Below are 22,145 nucleotides of genomic sequence, written 5' to 3'. Positions count from 1 at the left end.
ATAATAGCATTTAAGCTGGAAAGCATTTTCCATGCGGAACCTTTCTATTTTAAGTGAAATGAAGATGAATTATTTTTTGATATGAATTAGATTTTACAGTATTTAACGGTACACATAGATCGATTAGTACTAGGGACCATTCTTTTATTCTTTTTTTATCCTTCCAAAATTTATGTAACGTTTAAAATTACCGTTGGATCAAAATTCAATAATGATCAATCTTAAATCCAATGGTGATTTTAAAAACCACATCAACTTCTAAAGCTAGAATAAATAGAGGACAAAAAAATCATTCCTAACATTTCTCCATATAGTAGCGTATCATGTAAAATTTTTAAATGACATGGCAACTAGTGGCGAAAGCCATGATTTTGGGTCAAGGGGCCGGCTCAAGAATTTTTTTTTTTCGATGAATAAAAAAAAAAACTAAACTCAAACAAAAATTAATTACAAATACTAAAAAAATTTACTTACGCAATAAATAAATAATTCATCAAAATTTAATTATTTTTTTAAAGCATATAAATGTAACTTACAATTTATTTTGTCACGTGTTGCATTAATTAATTCAGTTATCATCGACGAGTCTTCATACCTTGAAATCGCTGCATGATTTTTTCATTGCTAATAGTCTTAAATATATAATTTTCAATGTAGGTGACCAGACAATCATTGATCATCCACTGATCTTCCATTTTATTACGTAAACGATTTTTAATAATATTCATTGCTGAAAATGCTCTTTCAACAGTTAGTGTCGCAACTGGCAGAATCAATGCAATGTCACCAATGAATAAACCAATGTAGTATTCCAACCAATCATCATATTCTTTAAACCATGTTGGATTAAAACGAAGCCATTTTTTTTCCAAATTCAGTTTTGAAAAATCATGGTTAAATGGTTGGAAAGGTCCTTTTTATAAACATACTCTTCAGATTTGGTCTCTATCATTAGTATGGTAATCAGGAATTTTTTTCCTTAAGCAAGAATCTAATGACAGATTTGATAAATCTACCTTGATACGAGCTCGTTTAGAATTTGATTGGAGCTCAATGGAATCATTGTTGTTATCCATAAACAATTCATTTAAAAGGGCAATCTAAATATAAAAATAAAGAAATATTTTTATCAATAAATTATTGCAAAAATTGGATTACATACCTGAAACTTTTCAAGAAAGAGAAATTGTCAAGAAAAAAAGGTTAACTTTTTGCTCAATTGTTCCCTTCCTTTTCATTGTATTTGAATTGTTGATTGCCTTGAAGAAAAAGAATTTGACAACAAGAAGAGAAAGGGATTTCACAAAGTGATTGCTCTTCAATTTTCAAAGCAATTAAACCAAATCGTAACATTGAACATTTGAGTGTTGTCACGTCGCACACATAGTGGTCTCACAGTCATAGTATTTTAGGTTAAATCATTAATTGTGAATGGGTCGGAACTTCGTTGGGGAGAAGCTAGAAATGAGGAGCCGGGCTTAGAGAGAAAAAGAAGAAACTAGCGGCTGGGTGCGAGAGGGGGGGGGGGGGGGGGTACTTAGGCTTCACGCCTCCCCCCCCCCCCCCCCCCCCCTCGGTGGTGTTTCCCTCCTCTCTTTTCTAGGGTGGGGGAGGTTTTTTCTTCCTCTCTAGCTAGATCCAATGGAAATTTCGTGCCTTCCAGCCTTTAAGGCTATGGAGTTTTTGTTTTTCCAGGTTAGATCCGGTAGTGGTTGATGTTCCTCGGCAAAAGACTTCACGGGATTTGGATTGGAGAGCGTTTTTCTAGTGTGCCTTGATCTGGCGGAGTTTCTGACCTAGTTTTTCTTTGTTTTGGTTTCTTTCTTTGAAGTTAGATCTGCTCACTTTGGTTGGTTTTTCCAAGACATGCGCCTCTCCACAGTGGTAGCCAGTTTCTTTCGATTCAGCAGCCTCCAGCAACTGTCGTGCTAGTTCTTCACGCTTGGCGTGTGGCCTACACGCGCCAGGGAGGCCACTCCTTAGACCGGCTTGTGTGGGTCACGACTTGTCTTCCAGGGCACTTCTGGTGGTTTGGGGATCTTCTGGCGGATTTCTGTTGCAGAGGAGGTCACCGGTGGTGGCGCGTGTTCTACATGCGCCGACGCCAGCGACGGCGCTTCCCGACGCTGGTCCCGTTTTTTGCTTCTCTTTTGGGTTGTTTTTCTTGTTTTTACACAGTTTGCCTCTGTGATACTTAAATGTTACTGGACTATTTGTTGGTTTAGGTGCTAAATCTGCCCTCTTTTTTTGTTGATTGTGTATAAATGTAAAGAGTGGCTTAGTGTTGTCCCTGTAATGGTTATGTATTGCTTTAGTTGATGTTCAAGTCATATTTATCTGGTTTAGGGTATAGGGGTCTTGTACCTTTGTATTTGTTCTTGCCTTGGGGCTTTACTAAGTAATATATGATATATAACACATGCTATTTGTTGAAGAAAAAAAAAATCATTAATTGTGAAGGGTTTTCACAAAGCAAAAAAGGCTAAAGAATTGAAAAACCCAAACCTTATTTTGTTTAATCTCACAACCGTATGCCTATATACGGTAGGAATGATTCTTCTTTTTTAAATGCTTGACTTTTTTATCTTTTAAGTTGGTGCCACGTGTTTGTCTAGGTAAGTGTCTTTTACGAGTTTCTTTTTACTTTTTTTGGTCTCTATAAGAGTAAGTCCTACTGTAGAACTCTACCCAATTTATTTATTTTTTTCAGGGGCTGAGGGAGGCACGTTACCCCTCTAGACCCCCCCTCTCCCTCCCCCTCCGCCCTTAGTGGCAATATATATAGGTAACATATATACAATTATATGCTATAAAATTTAATCTGGATCATGAAATCGTTTCACTCAAATGGAAAGAATCATGTTCCATCCTAATGATATGCAGGGCTGACTTCCAACTCCATGTTCTGCCGATGCATGTGCATGCCTTTTTAATTGTGGCTTGAGCAGCAGAGTATCGTTGCAATATGCCAATATTGCAAATATATATTCACCGAGAGAAAATATAATCAAATAGAAAAATAAAGAAATAGCGGAATAAGAAAATAAAGACAATGAATTTTTAGTGGTTTGGTCTATGATCTACGTCCACAAGATAAAGTCTAAAGGGCTACATTTTGCTTTTTTATTCCTTGATTACGTTACAATACAGAAGACTCATATTTATAAGAGAATTTATACAAATAAGTATGGTAATCAAATCAATCCTATAAAATATAAGTATTGTACAGTATCATATTAATATATTTCTTAGGAAATATATTCTCTAACATTCTCCCTCAAACTTAAGGTAAAATAATCTGGAAGTTTGAGTTTGCATTGAGTTCTTCGTTTTCTTCTCCTTTTCTTTTTTGGCTAGAGACGACGATGACTGGAGGCAACTGGGGACCGTCACTGACGAAAGGAGGGGGGACCGGTATGGGCCATGGCCCCCCTCAACTCTTAAGAAGAAAAAAAATTTAAGGTAAAAAAATAAATTATAAGGTTTCTTGCCTGTTGGCCCCTAGTTTTCTTGGCCCCTTGGCTCCTTCCCTTTTATTATCTCTTCAACTGGTTTCATCTTATTTGAAACGATAGCTTCATTGTCAAAACTTTTTCATGTAATTTTTCACGGTAGCAACAGACATATTTGATAAGGGTAACAATGGAAGGAGCTTTAAAAAATTACAAAAGTTTTGTTTAAAGTAAATGAAAGGAGTTTAATAAAACAGTGCATTGGAAAAAGACAGGTGTAGACTTGAGGAGTCACTCGCCTGGCAAAGCTCGATTTTTTAAGGATGCATGGTAAAGATAACGTAAAATGACGATTCATTTTAATATATCTAGATGACATTAGAAAAGTTTAAAAGATATGTGTTTCATTTGTTTTGTGTTGCGTTTAACAGAATATGTTTTATGTAGAATATAATGTGTTTTGTGTTTTGTATAACAGTTAGTGGGTTATAGTACTGTGTTAGAGCATCAGTATCAAAGTGGCTATTTCAAATGTTTCACCAAATAATAGAGAAATATCTCAAAATCCCTCTTGTATCAAGCTCTCCATAGTTTCTCCAAAACAACACTTGTCAGAAACTCTCTCTAAATCTGTCGCCCAGCTATTCTCACGCCATTCTTATTATATCATTTTATTCCATTTCTCCCGCTTCTTTCACTTTCCTCCCGCCTTCCACTTTCTGTGCATTTCTCTTTGGCACTGTGCGATTTCTTCACAGAGAGTGCGATTTCTTCTTCAGTGCTGTGCAATTTCAACGGAGACTCGAGCTCGCCCCTTCATCGGAGGTTCCTCATCGCACGTTCCAGCTCTGTCTTTGCTTCGGTACTGCTCTCTCCCTCTCCCTCTCTCTCTCCGTTGCTTGGGTGCTTGGGGTTTAGTTCAAAGGGGTATGGGGCTTTCTTTTTATCCCCATTTGCAACTTGATTCATTTAATTTTTGAATTTGATATGTTTTAAAATCTCTGGGGTTTGACGATCTAGAGCCATCATTGTTTGTGTCTTATGAGTTGTTGATGTTTCTTTGTATGGGTTTCTTAGATTAAGTTTTATTTGTCTGCTTTGAGTTGCCTCTGCTTTAAGTTTTATTTCCTGAATCTGAAATTTCAGCATATTTTGCTAGACTAGTCTCCCTGTCTGTGATGTTGTTGGTTGTTGTCGAAGCAGCGGATTGTCAAGGCTCTGTTCATACCATTTCAACCATCCATAACATGAGTATAGTAATCCACAAGCAAACCACTTGTATAATATGATCCCTGTTTTTGAGATGTATTTAGTTGGTATTATCCTCTTCGTTGATGGGTCAACATCCATTTCCTGTCATCTCCTAATACGATGCCCCGCCACTGATTCATTTCCTGTCATCCATTTCCTGTATTATCCTCTTCCTAATACCATTTCCCTTTTCATTTTCTCTTTTTATTTTTCCCCTGAAATAGGAGAATTGGGTTTCCCTGCATCTTTGCAGATTCTCTGTTAGTATTTTTTTTCTTTCTTTCTTATTTGGTAGAAACAATAGATATAATTATGTATTTTCCTACATATGTGACTAGTATATCCCTAAGTCGTAACAAATGACATAAGAGTAAATGACATGTTCCTGATGTCAGGATTTGAGTGGGAGAGTACTAAACTTGGGGAGACTAGAGCGTATGACAGGTTCTTGATGTTCGGATTTGAGTGGAAAAGATTATAGCAATCTGATAGCTTATGCTTTGTCCTATATTGAGTGTAACTTTATAGCTGTTGATAAATGAAGATAAAGAAATGGCTTCTAACTAGGTCCAAGGCATTGGCAAAGCAGGATTTGTTTTGTGGACCCTTATAAATTTGTCTGTTGTTTGAACTACATATTCTATACACCTACAACATAATTCTTTGAGGAAAAAAAAATAATAGATTTGAAGAGTTATGTGTGCAGGAACTGAAGGAAAGTAACATACCACTTGAAAATGTCCACATTTGTTACTCTCCATTTTCAAGAACAACTCACACTGCTAAAGTTGTTGCATCTATGTTGAATCTTCCGTTTCCCTGCATCTTTGCAGATTCTCTATTAGTATTTTTTTTTCTTTCTTTCTTATTTGGTAGAAACAATAGATATAATTATGTATTTTCCTACTGCAGCTTGTGGGTTTCTTTCATATGCTCAGTCCGATTGTTCCAAATTCTGGTTTTATTGGTTGTATTTTTGTTAATTTGAAGTTTTGGTGCAGACTATGCTGGTTTATTTACAAGTTTGTGTGAATTATGTTTTGATGTAGTGATTTTCTCCTTGCAATGTGTAGAAAGCTTCAGACTTTATGAATAATGTTGTGAATTTCGGTTAAATATCATATCTAGTTATGCTTTTCTTTTTTATTTGTGTGTGTGTTAAACATGCTGTTCTGAATCCATCCTATTGTAGGCATTGGTTTGTGTAAAAACTTTAACAAGATTATTACTTAACTTTCTTTTTTGCAATTTTCAATATCTGGGTAGGCTATGGCCGAAAAGAAAATTATAGCGATATAATGTTTTAACTAAATTTTGGTGTATGGTTTGGATTAGGGGGCCGATTAGTGATGGATTCACAAACTCCTCAATCTGGTTACTACACTAATCTTATAACTGAAGATGATCTTGAGTTTAAATGCACAAATGAAATTAGTGAACAGCAACAGGCTTCGCCCGAAGTTGAGGTTGAACCTACTATTAAGAAATCGTGCCGGGGTAGCAACTTCACCATTATCGATGACAATTTGCTTGTGGAGGCATGGCTTTATGTTTCTATGGATGCCGTTCAAGGAAATCAACAAAAACATAAGATTTATTGGAAAAGAATTTGTGACTACTTTAACGAACACAAGACACATGGAGCCAACCGTAATCAGACATCTCTAATGAATCGATGGTCAACGATTCAACTTGCAGTAAATAAGTTTTGTGGCTTCTTAGCCCAAATTGAAAAGAGGTCACAAAGTGGCTTGACTGAGCAAGACAAGGTACGTTTTAATTATGGTCTTGAGTGTGTTAAGTAGTTGATACATTGTGCACTTATGACACATATACCGACACATTATCATGTTTAGGGTGCCTATTGAAGAGATTCTAATTATGTTGTATTTGCTAATAAATTTCAGATTGGCCAGGCAAGACTAATGTATTTAGATATTCAAAAATCACCCTTTCACTTTGAACATGCTTGGCTTATTTTGAGATTTCATCCAAAATGGGCGGCTCATATGGACAATGTAAAACTGAAGAAAAAATTAGCTGTGATAAATCTAGGTGATGAGGAAGCTTCTCCCAAAGGTTTTGAAGTCGAGCGACCAATAGGCCGAAAAGCCGAAAAGGAGAAACGGAAGAGCAAAGAAAAATCGAATCCAAGTGTTATTGCGATACTAAGTGACATGAATGAAGACAAGAAGAAGAAAATAAAATTGTTGGAGGAAGCACGTGAGCAAGACAAAGCGAAGTTTATTCTTAAGCAAGAAGAAGTGCGCCTTAAAGAGGATGAATTGCGTCTTAGAGAAAAAACGTTTCGGTTCAAAAAGAGAGAGAGATAAAAGAATTTATGTTAATGGATGCAAGTCACTTGGATGAAGATGGCCAAGAGTATGTTCGCCGACGCAAAAAGGCAATCCTTGAAGGTCAAATTCACAATCCTTGAAGGTTGTAATGGCCCATGCTTTTAGTGTAGATGGCCAACAGTAATGGCCTATTTTGCTAGACTAGGACTTTTGATCAAGATTGTTTGAAAGTTATTAGTACTTTATTATTTAACTAAGATTATGCTTTAAGATGAATATCCATGACTAATCTGGACAAGTTTTTGATAATATATATCCTCATGTAATTTAAATGATATTGGTGAAATATTTTGAAATTTGTTTTCACCAGCCATTCCAAAGTTGATTACTAGTAGACATGTAAGAGAAACCAGTTTTGGTGCTTCAGATCAATTATCTAGAAGAAAAGAATGCAATAGATAACAAATACTAGCAGATGCAATTAGATCAAATCAGAGAAGAGATTGTTCCATGAGGTATTTTGTGATTGTTATATTTTCAGTAGACTCAATTGCATGTTTACAAGATGGGATGAAACAATCACGCTTTACAATGTGGTAAAAAGTAGAATTGGTGAGATGAGGTGTTGGTTGAGAAGCAACCAACATGATTAATGCAATTGATGGAACAATTCAATGTAAAATATAGCTCATTCATTAATGCATGTGAAAAATAAATAATCGCAATCATGATTGAACAAATTTAATTGGTGCAATCTTACATATGCTATAATCTGGAACAAGATTCACGTTAAGTTTCTGTGGGTTTTTGAATTTCTTTTGGTTTTTGAATTTGGGGAATCGAGTGGCAAACAGGATGCAAGTCCTAGCAATAATGAGGATGAATAGATAAGTAAAATAATATTCATTACAGCACATTTTTAGTCATTACAACATATAATACCACAAAAAAAAAAAAAAAAAAAAAAAAAAAAAAAACATAACATAACATAACATGTTAATATTAATAACTAGTACAAAATATCCATGACTAATATATAGTTCCTATGCCTCACTATGTAGTTGCCATAAGTGCTCAACAAGATCCAACTGGAGTTGAGAATGAGTTTCCCTGTCTCTAATGGAATGATGGCGTTGAATGAACTCATTAAAATCATTTGTAGCCCCAAGTGTCACTGGTTCAAGTGGTTCATTGAGTTGTTCATACTCAAAGTCTTCTTCTCCATTATTAGTTCGCTCATCTTCAACGATCATATTATGTAGAATTACACATGCCATCATTATATCTTTAAGTGTTTCAAGTTTCCAAAATCGTGCAGGTCCACGTACTATTGCAAATCGTGCTTGAAGTACTCCAAACGCCCGCTCTACATCTTTCCTCGCCGACTCTTGGGCTGTAGCAAAGTGTTTTCTCTTATTTCCTTGTGGAGATGAAATTGTTTTTACAAATGTTGCCCACTGTGGATATATGCCATCAGCGAGGTAGTATCCCATATTATAGTTATGACCATTAACAGTGTAGTTAACAGGAGGAGTACGTCCTTGAGCGAGATCAGAAAATATAAATGACCTTTCCAGCACGTTTATATCATTATGAGACCCAGGTAAACCAAAAAAAGCGTGCCATATCCAAAGATCATATGAAGTCACTGCTTCCAAAATAATAGTTGGTTCGTGAAAATGACCAGAATACATACCTTGCAATTAAGCTGGACAATTTTTCCATATCCAGTGCATGCAATCAATGCTCCCTAACATGCCTGGAAATCCACGGTTTTTGCCTTCAGCTAACAATCTAGCGATGTCTTCATTGTTGGGTGACCTTAAGTATTTTTCTGAAAAAATTGAAATCACCGCTTGAACAAACCTTTTAAGACTCTTAAGGACAGTGGCTTCTCCAATCTTCAAGTATTCATCCATAAAGTCAGCTGTAACACCATATGCAAGCATCCTAAGTGCGGCTGTAATTTTCTGAATGGAAGTAAATCCAAGCTTTTGGGCACCATCTCTTCTTTGGACAAAATACGGATCATGGGCTTCAACCACAAATTGAATACGGCAAAAAAGATCACGACTCATTCGAAATCTCCTTCGAAAATATTTGTGAGGATATATTGGTGGTTCAGCAAAATAGTCACGAAAAAGATCTGCCCCGGCTTGTAAGCGATCACGCCGGATGAATGTGCGACGTTTTTTAGAACGACCATGTGATGCTGATATTTCTTCTTCCATTGCAAGATTTGCAATTATCTCTAACTCTTCATCAGAGTTTGACTCCATAAGAATCATTTTGTAAAAAGAAGAACGAGCCATAACAAGAAAACAAAGATTGAGAGTCAATGTGAGTTTTGCTGAGTTCTTTAGGAGAGTTGAGTTGAAGAACACTTTGAGTTTTGGTGAGTTTAATTTGTTGTGTTTAAATTCAAGACTTCGACTGGTTTTGTCTGATACATATTTGTCTTGTCTCATTTATTATCAATAAATTTCTCTTTAATCTTTGTTGGCTCCGCAAGTTGTTGAAGAGTTTAAAGTTACTGGTTGATGGTTTAATTGGCGTGTCATGACTGGTAGTTGGCATGTTTGGCTTTAAACATTAATGTTGAGTGGCAAAAACAAAAGAAAAAAAAAATGCTGGGCGTTGGCATGTTTGGCTTTAAACATTAATGTTGTGTGGCAAAAAAAAATAAAAAAATAAAAAAACAATGATGGACGTTGGCATGTCTGGCTCTAAACATTAATGTTGAGTGGCAAAAAAATAATAAAAAGAAAAAGAAAAGGAAGCAATGCTTGACGTTGGCTTTGAAGGTTGAAGAATTTAAACTTACTGGTTGATGGTGTAATTGAAGTGGCATGGTTGGTAGTTGGCATGTCTAGTAGTTGGCATGTTTGCCTTTAAACATTAATGTTGTGTGGCAAAAAAAAAAAATTAAAAAAAAAAAAAAAATGCTGGACGTTGGCATGTTTGACTCTAAACATTAATGTTGAGTGGCAAAATAATAATAATAATAATAAAAAAAAAAAAAAGCAATGCTGGACGTTGATGGTTTAATTAAAGTGGGTGGATATATGGTTTAATGAAAGTGGTGTGGCGGTAGTTGGTTTCAATTTAAACATTAATGTTGAGTGGCCAAAAAAAAATAAAATATGCTGGACGTTGGATGAAGAGAGTTGGCTAGTTGTTAGTGCAATTTTGATGTTCATGAAAGTAGTTATTCTCATAACCAATAAAAAATAATCTATAGTTAAAATAGAGAAATATTTGGAGAGTTTGATGTAGGACCTACTTTAAAAGTGATGGATAAAATAAGAAAAGTAGATTGTTTGGCTTAAATTTGGAGAAAAATTTGGAGAGCTTGATAATGATGCTCTTAGTTAATTAGAGTGAGCTATTCTAACAAAATGAGCAAGAGAATGTTAGCTTTAAGAGCTATATATGTCATCCAGGTAAAACTTTGCGAGAATTCCAAAAAGCACACAATTTATCTAACTGAAACTTCTCAATTTCAGTACAGAAACTGGACTTCTTCTTTTTTCTTTTTTCTTTTTCTCTTTTCATTTTTTGAATCTTTGGTCAACGGTTTTCTTTACTTTTTTTTTTTTTTCGAAAACCTTTTTTTCAATTTTGCTTATTGATTTTTAATTTGTAGGGAATAATAAAAATATAAAAACTGGGTTATGTTTAATTTACGTAAAATTTGGCTTTATATATACATACTTTAACCCCTACTTAAAAATAAAAAATAAAAAAATAAAATTATTTGGCCTCCTCCCGGCCATTAAAATGTCTGACTCCATCTCGATCTGGTGGCGATGATTAGAGATGAACCTTAAATTTTAATAGGCCAACTATAATTCAAAATAAAAATTAATTAACTATAAGCCAAAAAGAAGAAACAAAATAAAAATAAATATGGACAGCGTGCGCGCGACCCTTCCCTTTGCACGATGTGTCGATCTGTAGAAATATCCTTTGTGAGTTGTCCAGCGTAAGCCTTCAGGCAAAGCTGAGCCAATTATTATTTTTTTTTAAAGGGAGCCAATTGTTTGATTACTGGCGAAGTAACACATTCTAGTTTGAACAAACGAAAATTTTCCGTTTAAATAGATCGAGCTGCTCCGATTTTAGAGCCGTATGCAATATAGTGTGTAAGCATGAGGTCGAATGTACAGAAAATTGCATTACAAAAATCAATTTTTATTTAAAGTAAACTAACCCTATCTTAACCTATTTCTGAATTTTTGAGATATTTTTCGTGCAAAATAATAAAATAAATAAAAATGAATTAGAAACAGTTGATGAAAAGCACTAAGGTTTTCAGAATCTATCTCGCCAAATCAAACAATACATTCTTGTATTTTATTCATACAACTGATAAACAAATAAGCCTTATACATTGTTCAAGGTTCCGTAAAAATGCATACTAAATCATTCAATGAATCCAATAATTACACAAATCACAACGAATATCCAATTGAATAAAAAAAATTCTTATATCTCTTAAATATCTAGAAATATATTTTGAGAGTATTAATAGTGTGAGAAAGTGGGAAACGCTTAGGGATATCCAAGAAAAGAAAATATTGTAGAAAAGCTTAATTAGTGAGGTAATGCTTAATTCTGCACATTCTTTATCATTTTCTTAGGTGATGATTATATTATTTATAAATTAAATGTTGATTACGGTAGTACAGTAGAAGTAGAGATACTGCGTACGTAGTACGTACTCAGGTTTTATTGAAATTTCTAAAAAAACAAATTAATCGAAGACTAGGGTTTTAATTCAAATAACTAAATTTTGATAGTACATTGAATATATGCTTTGGAATGCATGTTGGGTTGGTTTTGGTTACATGATATAGACGAAGAGATTAGTGATGAGGAAAATTGGGTTTGGGAGGTTTTTTACATTGAAAATTTTGAATATTTTGGGTTAACTATCGTACATGAATATTTAGAAATGAAAATAAATAAATAAATAAATAAATTTCTTAAATTTTCTCATTCATTTCCGCTCAAAATTGAATATATATGAATAAAAAGCATTATTTTAATTATGAAAAATTAAAATCAATTAAGTTATATTAATGTCACATTTGAAATTTGGGCCACAAGAAATGCAAATATTATATATAGATTAAAAATGCAAATATGTAATTAAATTACATCAAGAAAAGATTTTGGAAAATATTTCTAATTGTAAGCCGCTTTTATTAAAATAATTTTAGAGGTGAACGAGAAATGTAAAGGGTGTAAAGGCCTTTTTAAAAGTAATAATTAAAAAGGATATGTCGAATGGAAAAAAAAAGAAGTGCATGCATTATTCGCATAAACTAGCTAGCTATTGCCTTGGCCCTTGGGCTAATGGAAATATTACCTTCGGGGTTCGGGCTGTTTGATATATATATATATAGGTAGCTGAATGATTCTGTACGGCGGAATTGCCGGGCAAATCTCCTTTGGCAGTAAGCAATCTCCGACTTGTGAAAGGCCATTGGCCGACTGCCAAGGGAGTAATTGCCCAGTAATGCATCCATACATGCACTTGATTCATTTCGTTGATGAACAGTTTTGGGTCTCCATGTTATCTATATATACTTGTTGAGAAAAGTCTGGTATATATTTTCCATGCAAACAGGATATTCTTAGCACATCCTGGCCTCTTCTTTGGCAACTTGTTAAGTGGTCCAGTGGCGTCAATTAATTCACGCAGCCCTAGCTAGCTCTTTTTCTGTAAATTGAATGATGAATGAAGAATCAAATCTGAATTGCACCGACTTACTTTAAATTCCCAATACGTATTAATGACCAGAGTGTCATTGAAATACTTGGAATACAATATGTATTTACGTTCCTCAAACAAATTAGGGTACAAGATGAAACACTCGAGAACAACACTTGGAATATAACGACAAAGATGGATGGAGAAAAAGAGGAGAGAAGAAGTCAATCACTCTTTTATATATATATATTAGAGATATTGATATATATCTTGCCGGCAGGGACAAAAGGGCCTAACTGCCTATATATATATATATATATAAATCCTAATTATTAGAATATTTTTTGATATTTGCTAGCTATTTCCTTGCATGTATAGCCAGGTTATTATTTTCTTGTATAGATTAATTTTATTCTGTAATATTTATTTTTATTTATTCTCTGATTCTATTTCCTATTTTTATTGCATGGCCTTATTCAATTATAAATAGACAATTCGGAGTAATGCTAGAAGTTTATATTGTGTGGTGTCCCGCTAATAATAATGTGGCTTTTAAAATCATCATTGGACTTGTAATTGATCATTATTGAATTTTGACTAAATTGTGATTTTAAAAGCCAACTCATTATTAAGGGGACACTAGGATGACATAAGATAGACTTGTAGAATTACTCGGCAGTTCTTGTGTACACAGCTACAACAAATACGAAAATACAAAATTCAGTTCAAGTTTCTATTCTCTAGTTATTTAAATATGGTATCAGAGTCAAAGTTCTAAACAGAGGTAGAACTAGTAAGAGATTTGGGGTCCCCCCAAGCCCAAGCCGAAAATATTGTCCATTATATATATATATATATAAGATTTTAGATGTGGGGGGAGGAATTTATATATATATAAATTCCTCCCCCCACATCTAAAATCTCAGTTCTGCCCTGGTTTTAAATTTGTATCCTACCTCCTTCATTCACATTTAATTTTAATTAAATATTTAATGTGTTGAGTCTCATTTATTAAAGAAAAGTTTAAGCAAACGTGCGAGAAAAAATGTTAGAATATACAAATGAAATGATTAAATTCGTCTATTCCTATATGAGCATGTCAGCTTTTAGATAAATGATTGTTTAAAACTAAGAACTAATTCTCATTGTATAAGGGCTGTGGAGTACGTCCATAGATTACAATCGAACCGTCTCGGCCTTTAAAATGAGCTTAATGAAGGAATTAAGAAACAAGTTCAAGTGGACATATATATATATATATAGGATCGGATAATATCACATGCAAATGGAAACAATATTGTAACACGTACGTACATTCTTTCACCTTCTTGTTGGTTTTGGACATAGGAAACCAACTGTCATGCATGCTGATGTTTGGGTATATATATAGGAACTTGATTCCACGTGAAAAGCTTAATTCTACAAGAAGATGCTGGTAGTTGAATCATATTCTTCAACAAGTCAGCCTCTGGTTCTCTCGAGAGATTGCTTTCTTTACGTTTCCTCTTGTAGATGGTTCAAGAAAATCTTTAGCGTGAGACTATGAGTAGTCTTGCTGCACAATTCTCGTACAGAGAACCTTTATTGGCCTGCTTTTTTTTGCCAATGCGTACAGGTAAATGTATCTCATTTGAGGGACGTTTAATAGTTCATGTCAATTGATTATATAAGATTGGCTGCAAATTACTGTTCAAGGAATCAAGGGAGAAGTGATTTCTCATAGAAGTTCAATATAGTTGTCGATATTTGGAATACGTACGTGTACACATATATACGTACTGCTCTAATTGAAACAGTGTCATATTAGAAAACATATTCCCCGACGGTGTAGATATATATTCTAAAGGGACGAGCATTAGGTGATTGGATTGCTTGTAGGATATCTCTGAAAATATTCTTGTCAACGTGGTGCTTGGCGAAGCTTCGTTTCTCGGTAATTTCTTTTGTTGGTTTAATTATTTCATTTTCTGTGGTTTTCTTTTGGGTGCTTGTCTAATTGCCTTTCTCCGAGTTACTAGTCGTTCGTGCATGGCTGTTAATTGTGTTGGTTATTTCCCTTTCTGTGCTTTTTGAAATATGCTTAATTGCTTGCTGCACGTATAATTACAACGAAGACGAAGAGGTTAACACATTTTATAAAGAAATCGAAGTTTACTCTAGCTATAGGTTTTAATTAGAAAACAGTCGAGGGGCATTAATTTTTCGAAAAACTAGCACAATTTATATGGTAGCTTCTTAACAATGTTCAATTTTAAGAAAACTGGTGATTTAACAACAGTGTGGTCCTAAACCCTAATTCCTTTATATCGAAGCATATCAAGCTTTTTTACATCAGATTTACAGATTTACTACTTCTAATTGATCATAAGATACCCATCAGAGGAATGTACAAAAAAGAAAAAAAGCAACCGAAAGAGCATATTCGGGGAGATCTAACAATATGCTATCTCTCTTTGTCACCTGCTCGTCATTCTTATCTTCGTTTCTGACCTTTAATTTAGCTTTCTTTCCCAACTTTATATTTGGTCAGTCAAAAAGTTCCTGGAAAGGGAATTCACATGGTTGAAAACTTGATTAGGGCTAGCTGAATATGCCTGTAGACATGTTTACAAGTACTTGGTTTTCAACAACGTATTATATACGTTTATGTATTATTGTATTTTACTTTTAGATTAATATATATGAAAGTGGTGTAGTCTCATTTTTTTACTTTACACTTTCAACCATTTTTATACTCTGTTTTTTCGTCTTTCTAGATGTTAAAACAGAGCACTCTAGTTTCCAAGGCATTGCGCAGGCTCAATATAAGAACCTGAGATGCCATCCTCTTAAGTGGAATGTGGCATTACAAAACTTCAACTTGATCTATTAAGGCCTTCGTCTTCAGTGGAAGGCTGATGGTGAGAGGGAACTGGGACCACGAAGCCATGAGCTGGTGAGAATGGAACTTGTACAGGAATTGTCTCGGCATATCCTTTTTCTTTTCCCTGGCATATCCAGATTCTGGTGCATATCATGCAGTATAAAAGCACTGTCGCGCGAACTACTGTGGCAACTCGAGCATGAGGTATTAATGGAAGGGAAGCAGATGTGGGGTTCACGAATAACAGTGCAGTCCTTCTTTGGCAGAGAGAAACATGCACATGCATGCATATTTCTGTTTTGCCAAAGGAGAATTGCCCTGCCATTCACCTACACATACTATTATACTAATATAATATCATGCAACAACTTCATCTTTCAAACAAGCATTTGACTTCTCTTGCCTCGATAACAATTGGATTCCTTTATTTATCGCGCAAAGGTAAATGCAGTTGATATTCGTCAGTTACTTTCTTCATATGAATTGTAGCAGCACTAGAAGGCGGCTGTTAGAGAACTATATAATAAGGATAGCTGTGTGAATTTTATGTTCTTTCATTATTATATTGAGTTCCCGTATTGTCGACAGTGACCTCCAGTTGATTTTTTTCTTCTTAACTAGCTCAATGGATTCTTTAAATGATATCTATATATATATATATATATGAAGCTGATTTCAAATGAACAGAAAAACAGTTAATTTTGCATTCTTATGGCCGGGTTGATCGACAGAGAATTAATTTATACCAAAAATTAATTGGGTCGATCGATTTAATTGCTTTATGAGGAGTTCATGCTGTTCACTAGCTAGCTAGTGATCTCCATATACGAGCTGATTCAGCTATTAAAGATCGATTCACCATTTTTTTCGGTTATATTTTATTTTGAATAGCAGTTCTTGGAAAAACTCTTATTGGTTGAAGTGCAAAGGATCGAATCAAAGACCAATCTCCCTCATCCTGATCCATTCACACTGTGTTTATGATGAGTTCTTCGCTGAACTACGTACAAATTAAGTGCTTGTTATGTCTTCAAGCTCAAAAAAGTACAAAGATGACTCCTCATAAACATCAAAGTTTTCACTCAGAACTACATATAAACCTCCCATTGAATTTCCCCCCATATATAGCTGATGTATGCATGACACGTGACCTGCAAATTCTAAACTTAAGGTTCAATTGTTAATAGCACTCCCAATGACTTATACATTTTTATATACAAAATGTTAACCAAAACTTATTTTATTTATTTTAACTAATGGGTTTCAAAATGTATATATTATACCTCCAATTATCTATTATTTTATTATATCATTTAAATATTTTATTACTTTTTTTTTTTTTTCTTTTTTTTTTTTCTTTTTTATCTTTCTTTATTTTAATTCTAAGATATTTTTTCAACTATAAGTCATTTTTTCTAAAACGATCAATTTTTTTTATTTGGATAATTATTTACTATAAAGTCAACAAAATTTTTGTTCTCATCTGAGGTGGTTCGCATGATTGTAACCTTAAAATGACAAACATAAATTTTGCCATATAGACACATACTTTGAAGTCTGAAATACAATTTTTCAGATTCAGAGATATATTATAATATTGTTATGGCGTAAATGAATTTTGGTGAGAGAAAAGAAAAGTGAAAGAAAGAGAAACAAATAAAAAAAGAGATGCATGTGTGAATAGTGCACTATTTACAAATGCATCATAAATGCATTTTGCATTTGATTTGCACAATCAGATAGAGGGACGTTAATTGGTTACCCATTTTAGCCTAAAGATGAAAATGGCTAAGACCCAAAAAAAAAACGAAAAATGATAGAAATACATCACTTTTACAACAAGTTTACAATAGCCTTCTCACATGGGGTGGATCCCTTACACTGTAGGGTCCACCCCATGTGAGAGGACTGTTGTAGACTTGTTGTAAAAGTAATGGACTGGAATCGGTTCTAAAAAAAAACACCCAATAGAGAACACAAACTAGCTAGTGTGCATAAAGTGCATCGAAGGCAGAGAAACAAAGACTCTAGAAAAAGTCGTCAAGTTAAAAACATCCACCATGGCCAACTCGACAATGATAAATGCATAGTAAAGAAAAAGGCTTTTACCGGGGACCACGTGCGCACAACCCAAATGGTAGTAACCAAATTTTAAACACTCCCTACATGCAATTATCAAACATAGACCCAAATTTAAAGGTTTTTTATTTGCCTAAAATGTTGCAAAAACATGCAACGTACAAAGACTACCAAAGCATGTCGTACGTTGATGTTAGAGCAGATACTGAATGAGTAGCAAAGTTGTCAAATACTGAAATAATGACAATGGAATATCTTAATAAAAAAGGATTTGCACAATAACAGAAAGAATTGTACGTGCATAATATTTAGTGAACATTTTTAGAATAATACATTTGACTTTCTCTATAAGTATTATGCTTTGTCTTCAAGTTTAGGATTATTTTTATTTTTATTTATTTCTTTTTCTCCAAGTATTCTGTTTGGAAAATACTCAAACTTGGTCTATACAAAGGCAAATTAAGATATGTTAGCTGCATAACAATGTTGATGTGTCCAGCATTTTCATTTTTTTTTATTAGAAAAATATGGTTGACACATCAGCATTGTTATGCAATTGTAATATAAGAATTGTGCTGCTAACATATCTCATAAAGGCAAGTCTGTATTATTTTGGAATTTAATTTTGAAGTATCAATTAAAGTTCAGTGTTTCAGAGTTATTTCTATGTTTGCTTTTTTAGGGAAATTAAGGTCTTTCTCTTCCATATTTGTTATTTTCTCATTTCCTGAATTTCCTTTTCAATCTTAAATTCTTAATTTATACCGCTATTATACGCTGTAAAAATAATCTTATTTCTGTCCGGCATCCACATGTACATGCAACCAATTGTGGTAATTTTCAATCATAAAAAAAAAAATAAAAAAAATAAAAAAAATTAAGGGGCATTCATAAAGGCCTGTCTTTTAAAACAAGCAGAAAGTTTAAAACATCCGATTTTTCATGTGATGATACTACATGATATAATTTCAAAAATCTTCGTAATCAATTTTCTTTTCTTTTGACACCAAATACTTATCTCAATAAACATACCAGAATTTCTTTATAAACCTCAATTAAATAAATATTTAAATTTTTTATTACAAAATTAAATACATAACTCTAAACATTGCTTTATCAAAATGTGTCACAGACGGCACATCAAAATATTCAACAAACTGACTAATAAAAGTCAACGTATCAAAAGTATGAGGCTTCCGGTCAGCATCAAGCAAAAAACCTTAAACAAGCGTATGGGTCTTTATCTTCTTCCTCACTTGTAGTCTCTGTAAAATTACCACAAGCTTACAAATTTTTTATTTTCATTTTATTTTCAATACTCATATAATTTCACATCCCATAATATGGAACAACAAATCATTTCATAAAGCATATATAAACATAACAAATCTTATGCTATAAATAAATATATAAATGCAACATCATTTACCTATGTTCTCATACTTTTCTTCTTTTTCTTTTTCATATTCTTTTCCTTTAAGTTCTCTTGTCTTTTTCTTTTGTCATACCTTTTCCTTTTCTCTTTGACAAGTGTCACTACTCCCACTTGACTGATTGAATTTGTTAAGCAAATACCCGTACATAACGTGTCGGGTTGCTGGACGTTTATCCCTCTTATAGTTTATAAGTGCTAAATGTATATATACCCCAATCTAGTCATTAGGTTCCTACGTGTTTATCCCTTGCTCTTATATATAGTTTGGAGGAGCTAAATGTATAACCCATTAAGCCGATTGGTACCCATTAATTCCTTTCACATAACATCATTTTCTATTTTCTTTTTCTTTTTCACATAAAATATCATGACATTTTCGCAAATCTGTTTTTCCTTTTGAGCCCTAACTTCTCATAAATCATTTTCCTTTCAAAACATCATTTCCTTTTAACACACGTACATGAAAATTAACGAAAACATATTCATATGCATATGCCAAAAGATTAGGACTCAACAGAAACTTATATCCTATGCTTTTATTAATTGGCTTAATTTCCTAGAAAGAATACATGGATTCTTTACTATAACGTGTCTATACGTTAGCTTTTAATCTTTATTTGAAATTACTAAGCCTTATTCAAATCTTAGGACCAATAAAAATACTTCCAGGAACATTATTTTATGCTTTGGTTTATCTTAAAGAAACTCAGGCAGCATAAAGACTGCTTACATGAGTAACCAAATCACATTCATTCCCCTTTTTGTGTGGTTTTTATGAAAATAATACTTAACTACTATTTTACCACACAACATTTTAATATAGCTATTTACATGGTTATTATATATATAGTTTTATCATTAATTACAACGGTACAATTCCGGTAATAAAAATATTTAATTGTATCTAATCATTATATCGGTAACGTAGCTTTTCCACGTATAATTTTATATGGGCATTGCTAAAATTATTTTACAATTTCTATAAAAATATATATATGTGTATATATATTATCTAAAATATATTAGGCATTACAACACCATATATTTAACCAACTATTTCTTTATACCATTTGAGCATAACAACAACATATTTAAAGAACTAAACTTTTAAATAACGAAAAGTTAGATTTTCTTCCGGCACATAGCGCCTTGCTACCAAAAATTATTACTGTAAACTAATTAAAACCGATCGAAGAGAAGAGGGAGATTTAAAGTTTAGTGTCATGAATTCCGCTCAAGAATTCATCCGGACGTGTTTCCTTACACATGTCCGTTCAGACACATAATCAATGAGCCCCGACGGAAGAGCCAACAAAAGCCTTTCCATGAAATTATCTATCTGCATATCATTGTTTTGGATTATATATTGTTAGAAAGTTTAATTATCACGCTCACACCCACACGCACACCCTCAAATGCATACTGATCAAACATATGCATGCATCATGCCACATGCCACAACTCACACTTAAAGCATATATATGCATTTTCGAATAATTAAACTTTGTTCATGCTTCTTGTACGTCTAATATTTGTGCATGCAAGAGATAATTATACATCTAAAAAAGAAGTACTGTATGCATGCATTAATTATTCGCATAAACTAGCTAGTGCCTTGGCCCTCGGGCTATTAAGGGAAATATTACATTCGGGCTGTTAGATATTTAAGGCTAGATTGGGTGTGCGATTTTTTTTTTTTATTATTATATTTTACTATTTTGTATTATCTTTAAAATTATGAATATCGAGAGAATTTACTTTTTGAAATTATATTTAAATGGTTTAAAAAGTCCGAGACAAAAGTAGAAAAAATTAGATATAATCGATCTTAGTAGAATTTAAATTTTAAAAAACAACTTAAACATGTTTTTTAAAAATAATGAAATATAATAATAATAAAAAATTATTACCCAAACATGCGCCAAATGATTCTGTACGGCAGAATTGTCGGGCAAATCTCTTTTGGCAGTAAGCAATCTCCGACTTGTGAATGGCCATTGGCCGACTGCCAAGGGAGTAATTGCCCAGTAATGCATCCGTACACTTGATTCATTTCGTTGATGAACACTTTTGGGTCTCCACATTATCTATATATACTTGTTGAGAAAAGTCTGGTATTTTCCATGCAAACAGGATATTCTTAGCACATCCTGGCCTCTTCTTTGGCAACTTGTTAAGTGGTCCAGTGGCTTCAATTAATTCACGCAGCCCTAGCTTGCTAGCTCTTTTTATGTACTAGGTTTCCCACCGAAAATTAACATTATTTCTCTCTTGGCAGAAAGAAAGATAATATGAACAAGGATTTTCTCTAAAGAATATCCGCATAATAATTCTCTTCGTTGGCTAAGAGAAGTCGTGGCTGGCGCCTTTTCTTCTAGTTTTGTTTAACTCTGGTGCGTGCATGCATGTAAAAATAGTTAGCACATCCTTATACTGCATTATATTACTTAAATCAATATTTACAAAGGAATTACATAAAAATATCAACATATATATATATATAAACATGCTGTCGAATCAAATCTGAATTGCACTGACGTACTTTAAATTCCCAATACTTATTAAAGACCAGAGTGTCAATGAAATACTTGAATATATACATTTACGTTCCAGAAACTAGGATACAAGATGAAACACTCGAGAACAATTAACCCTTGGAACGAGAAAGATCGATCGATGGACAAAGAGAGGAGACAAGAAGTGACATTTTCTTATTATTTAATTTTTTTTTTCTAATTATATAATTCCTGATTTCGTTCCCTGTTGTATACGTTGATTTTATTTTTGTAATATTTTTTTTATTAATTCTCTATATTTCTTATTTTAACAATTGTAAATAGGCTTTTATTGTACACAGTTAAAATACATAGAAATACAGTATTCAGATAAATTTTCTACTCTCTAGTTATTTCAATATGCTATCAGGCCCAAAGTCTTCAGTTTGAATTATGTCTTTGTCATTCATGTCTTATATTTTTAATAAAATCTTTTACGTGTTGGTACTCACTTATATATTAAGAGTAAGTTTGAGTCCATACGTAAAGGCTAA

At 33.3% G+C, this 22,145-nt stretch overlaps 2 protein-coding genes across 2 annotated transcripts; one reads left to right on the top strand and one right to left on the bottom strand.

Moving 5' to 3' along the window:
* Window positions 1-6,052: 6,052 nt before the first annotated feature.
* Window positions 6,053-7,036, top strand: LOC133868981 (glutathione S-transferase T3-like). The gene is made up of 2 exons (XM_062305968.1): window positions 6,053-6,472; window positions 6,611-7,036. The coding sequence occupies exons 1-2, from the start codon at window positions 6,053-6,055 to the stop codon at window positions 7,034-7,036; spliced, it is 846 nt and encodes a 281-aa protein (XP_062161952.1).
* A 1,007-nt stretch (window positions 7,037-8,043) lies between these two features.
* On the bottom strand, window positions 8,044-9,288 carry LOC133868980 (uncharacterized). The gene is made up of 2 exons (XM_062305966.1): window positions 8,756-9,288; window positions 8,044-8,569 (listed from the first exon to the last, which is right to left on the bottom strand). The coding sequence occupies exons 1-2, from the start codon at window positions 9,286-9,288 to the stop codon at window positions 8,044-8,046; spliced, it is 1,059 nt and encodes a 352-aa protein (XP_062161950.1).
* Between the last annotated feature and the right edge of the window lie 12,857 nt (window positions 9,289-22,145).

Source organism: Alnus glutinosa, chromosome 5, assembly GCF_958979055.1.
Source record: "Alnus glutinosa chromosome 5, dhAlnGlut1.1, whole genome shotgun sequence".
NCBI lineage: Eukaryota > Viridiplantae > Streptophyta > Magnoliopsida > Fagales > Betulaceae > Alnus > Alnus glutinosa.
This window is presented reverse-complemented; position numbering and strand designations above follow the sequence as displayed.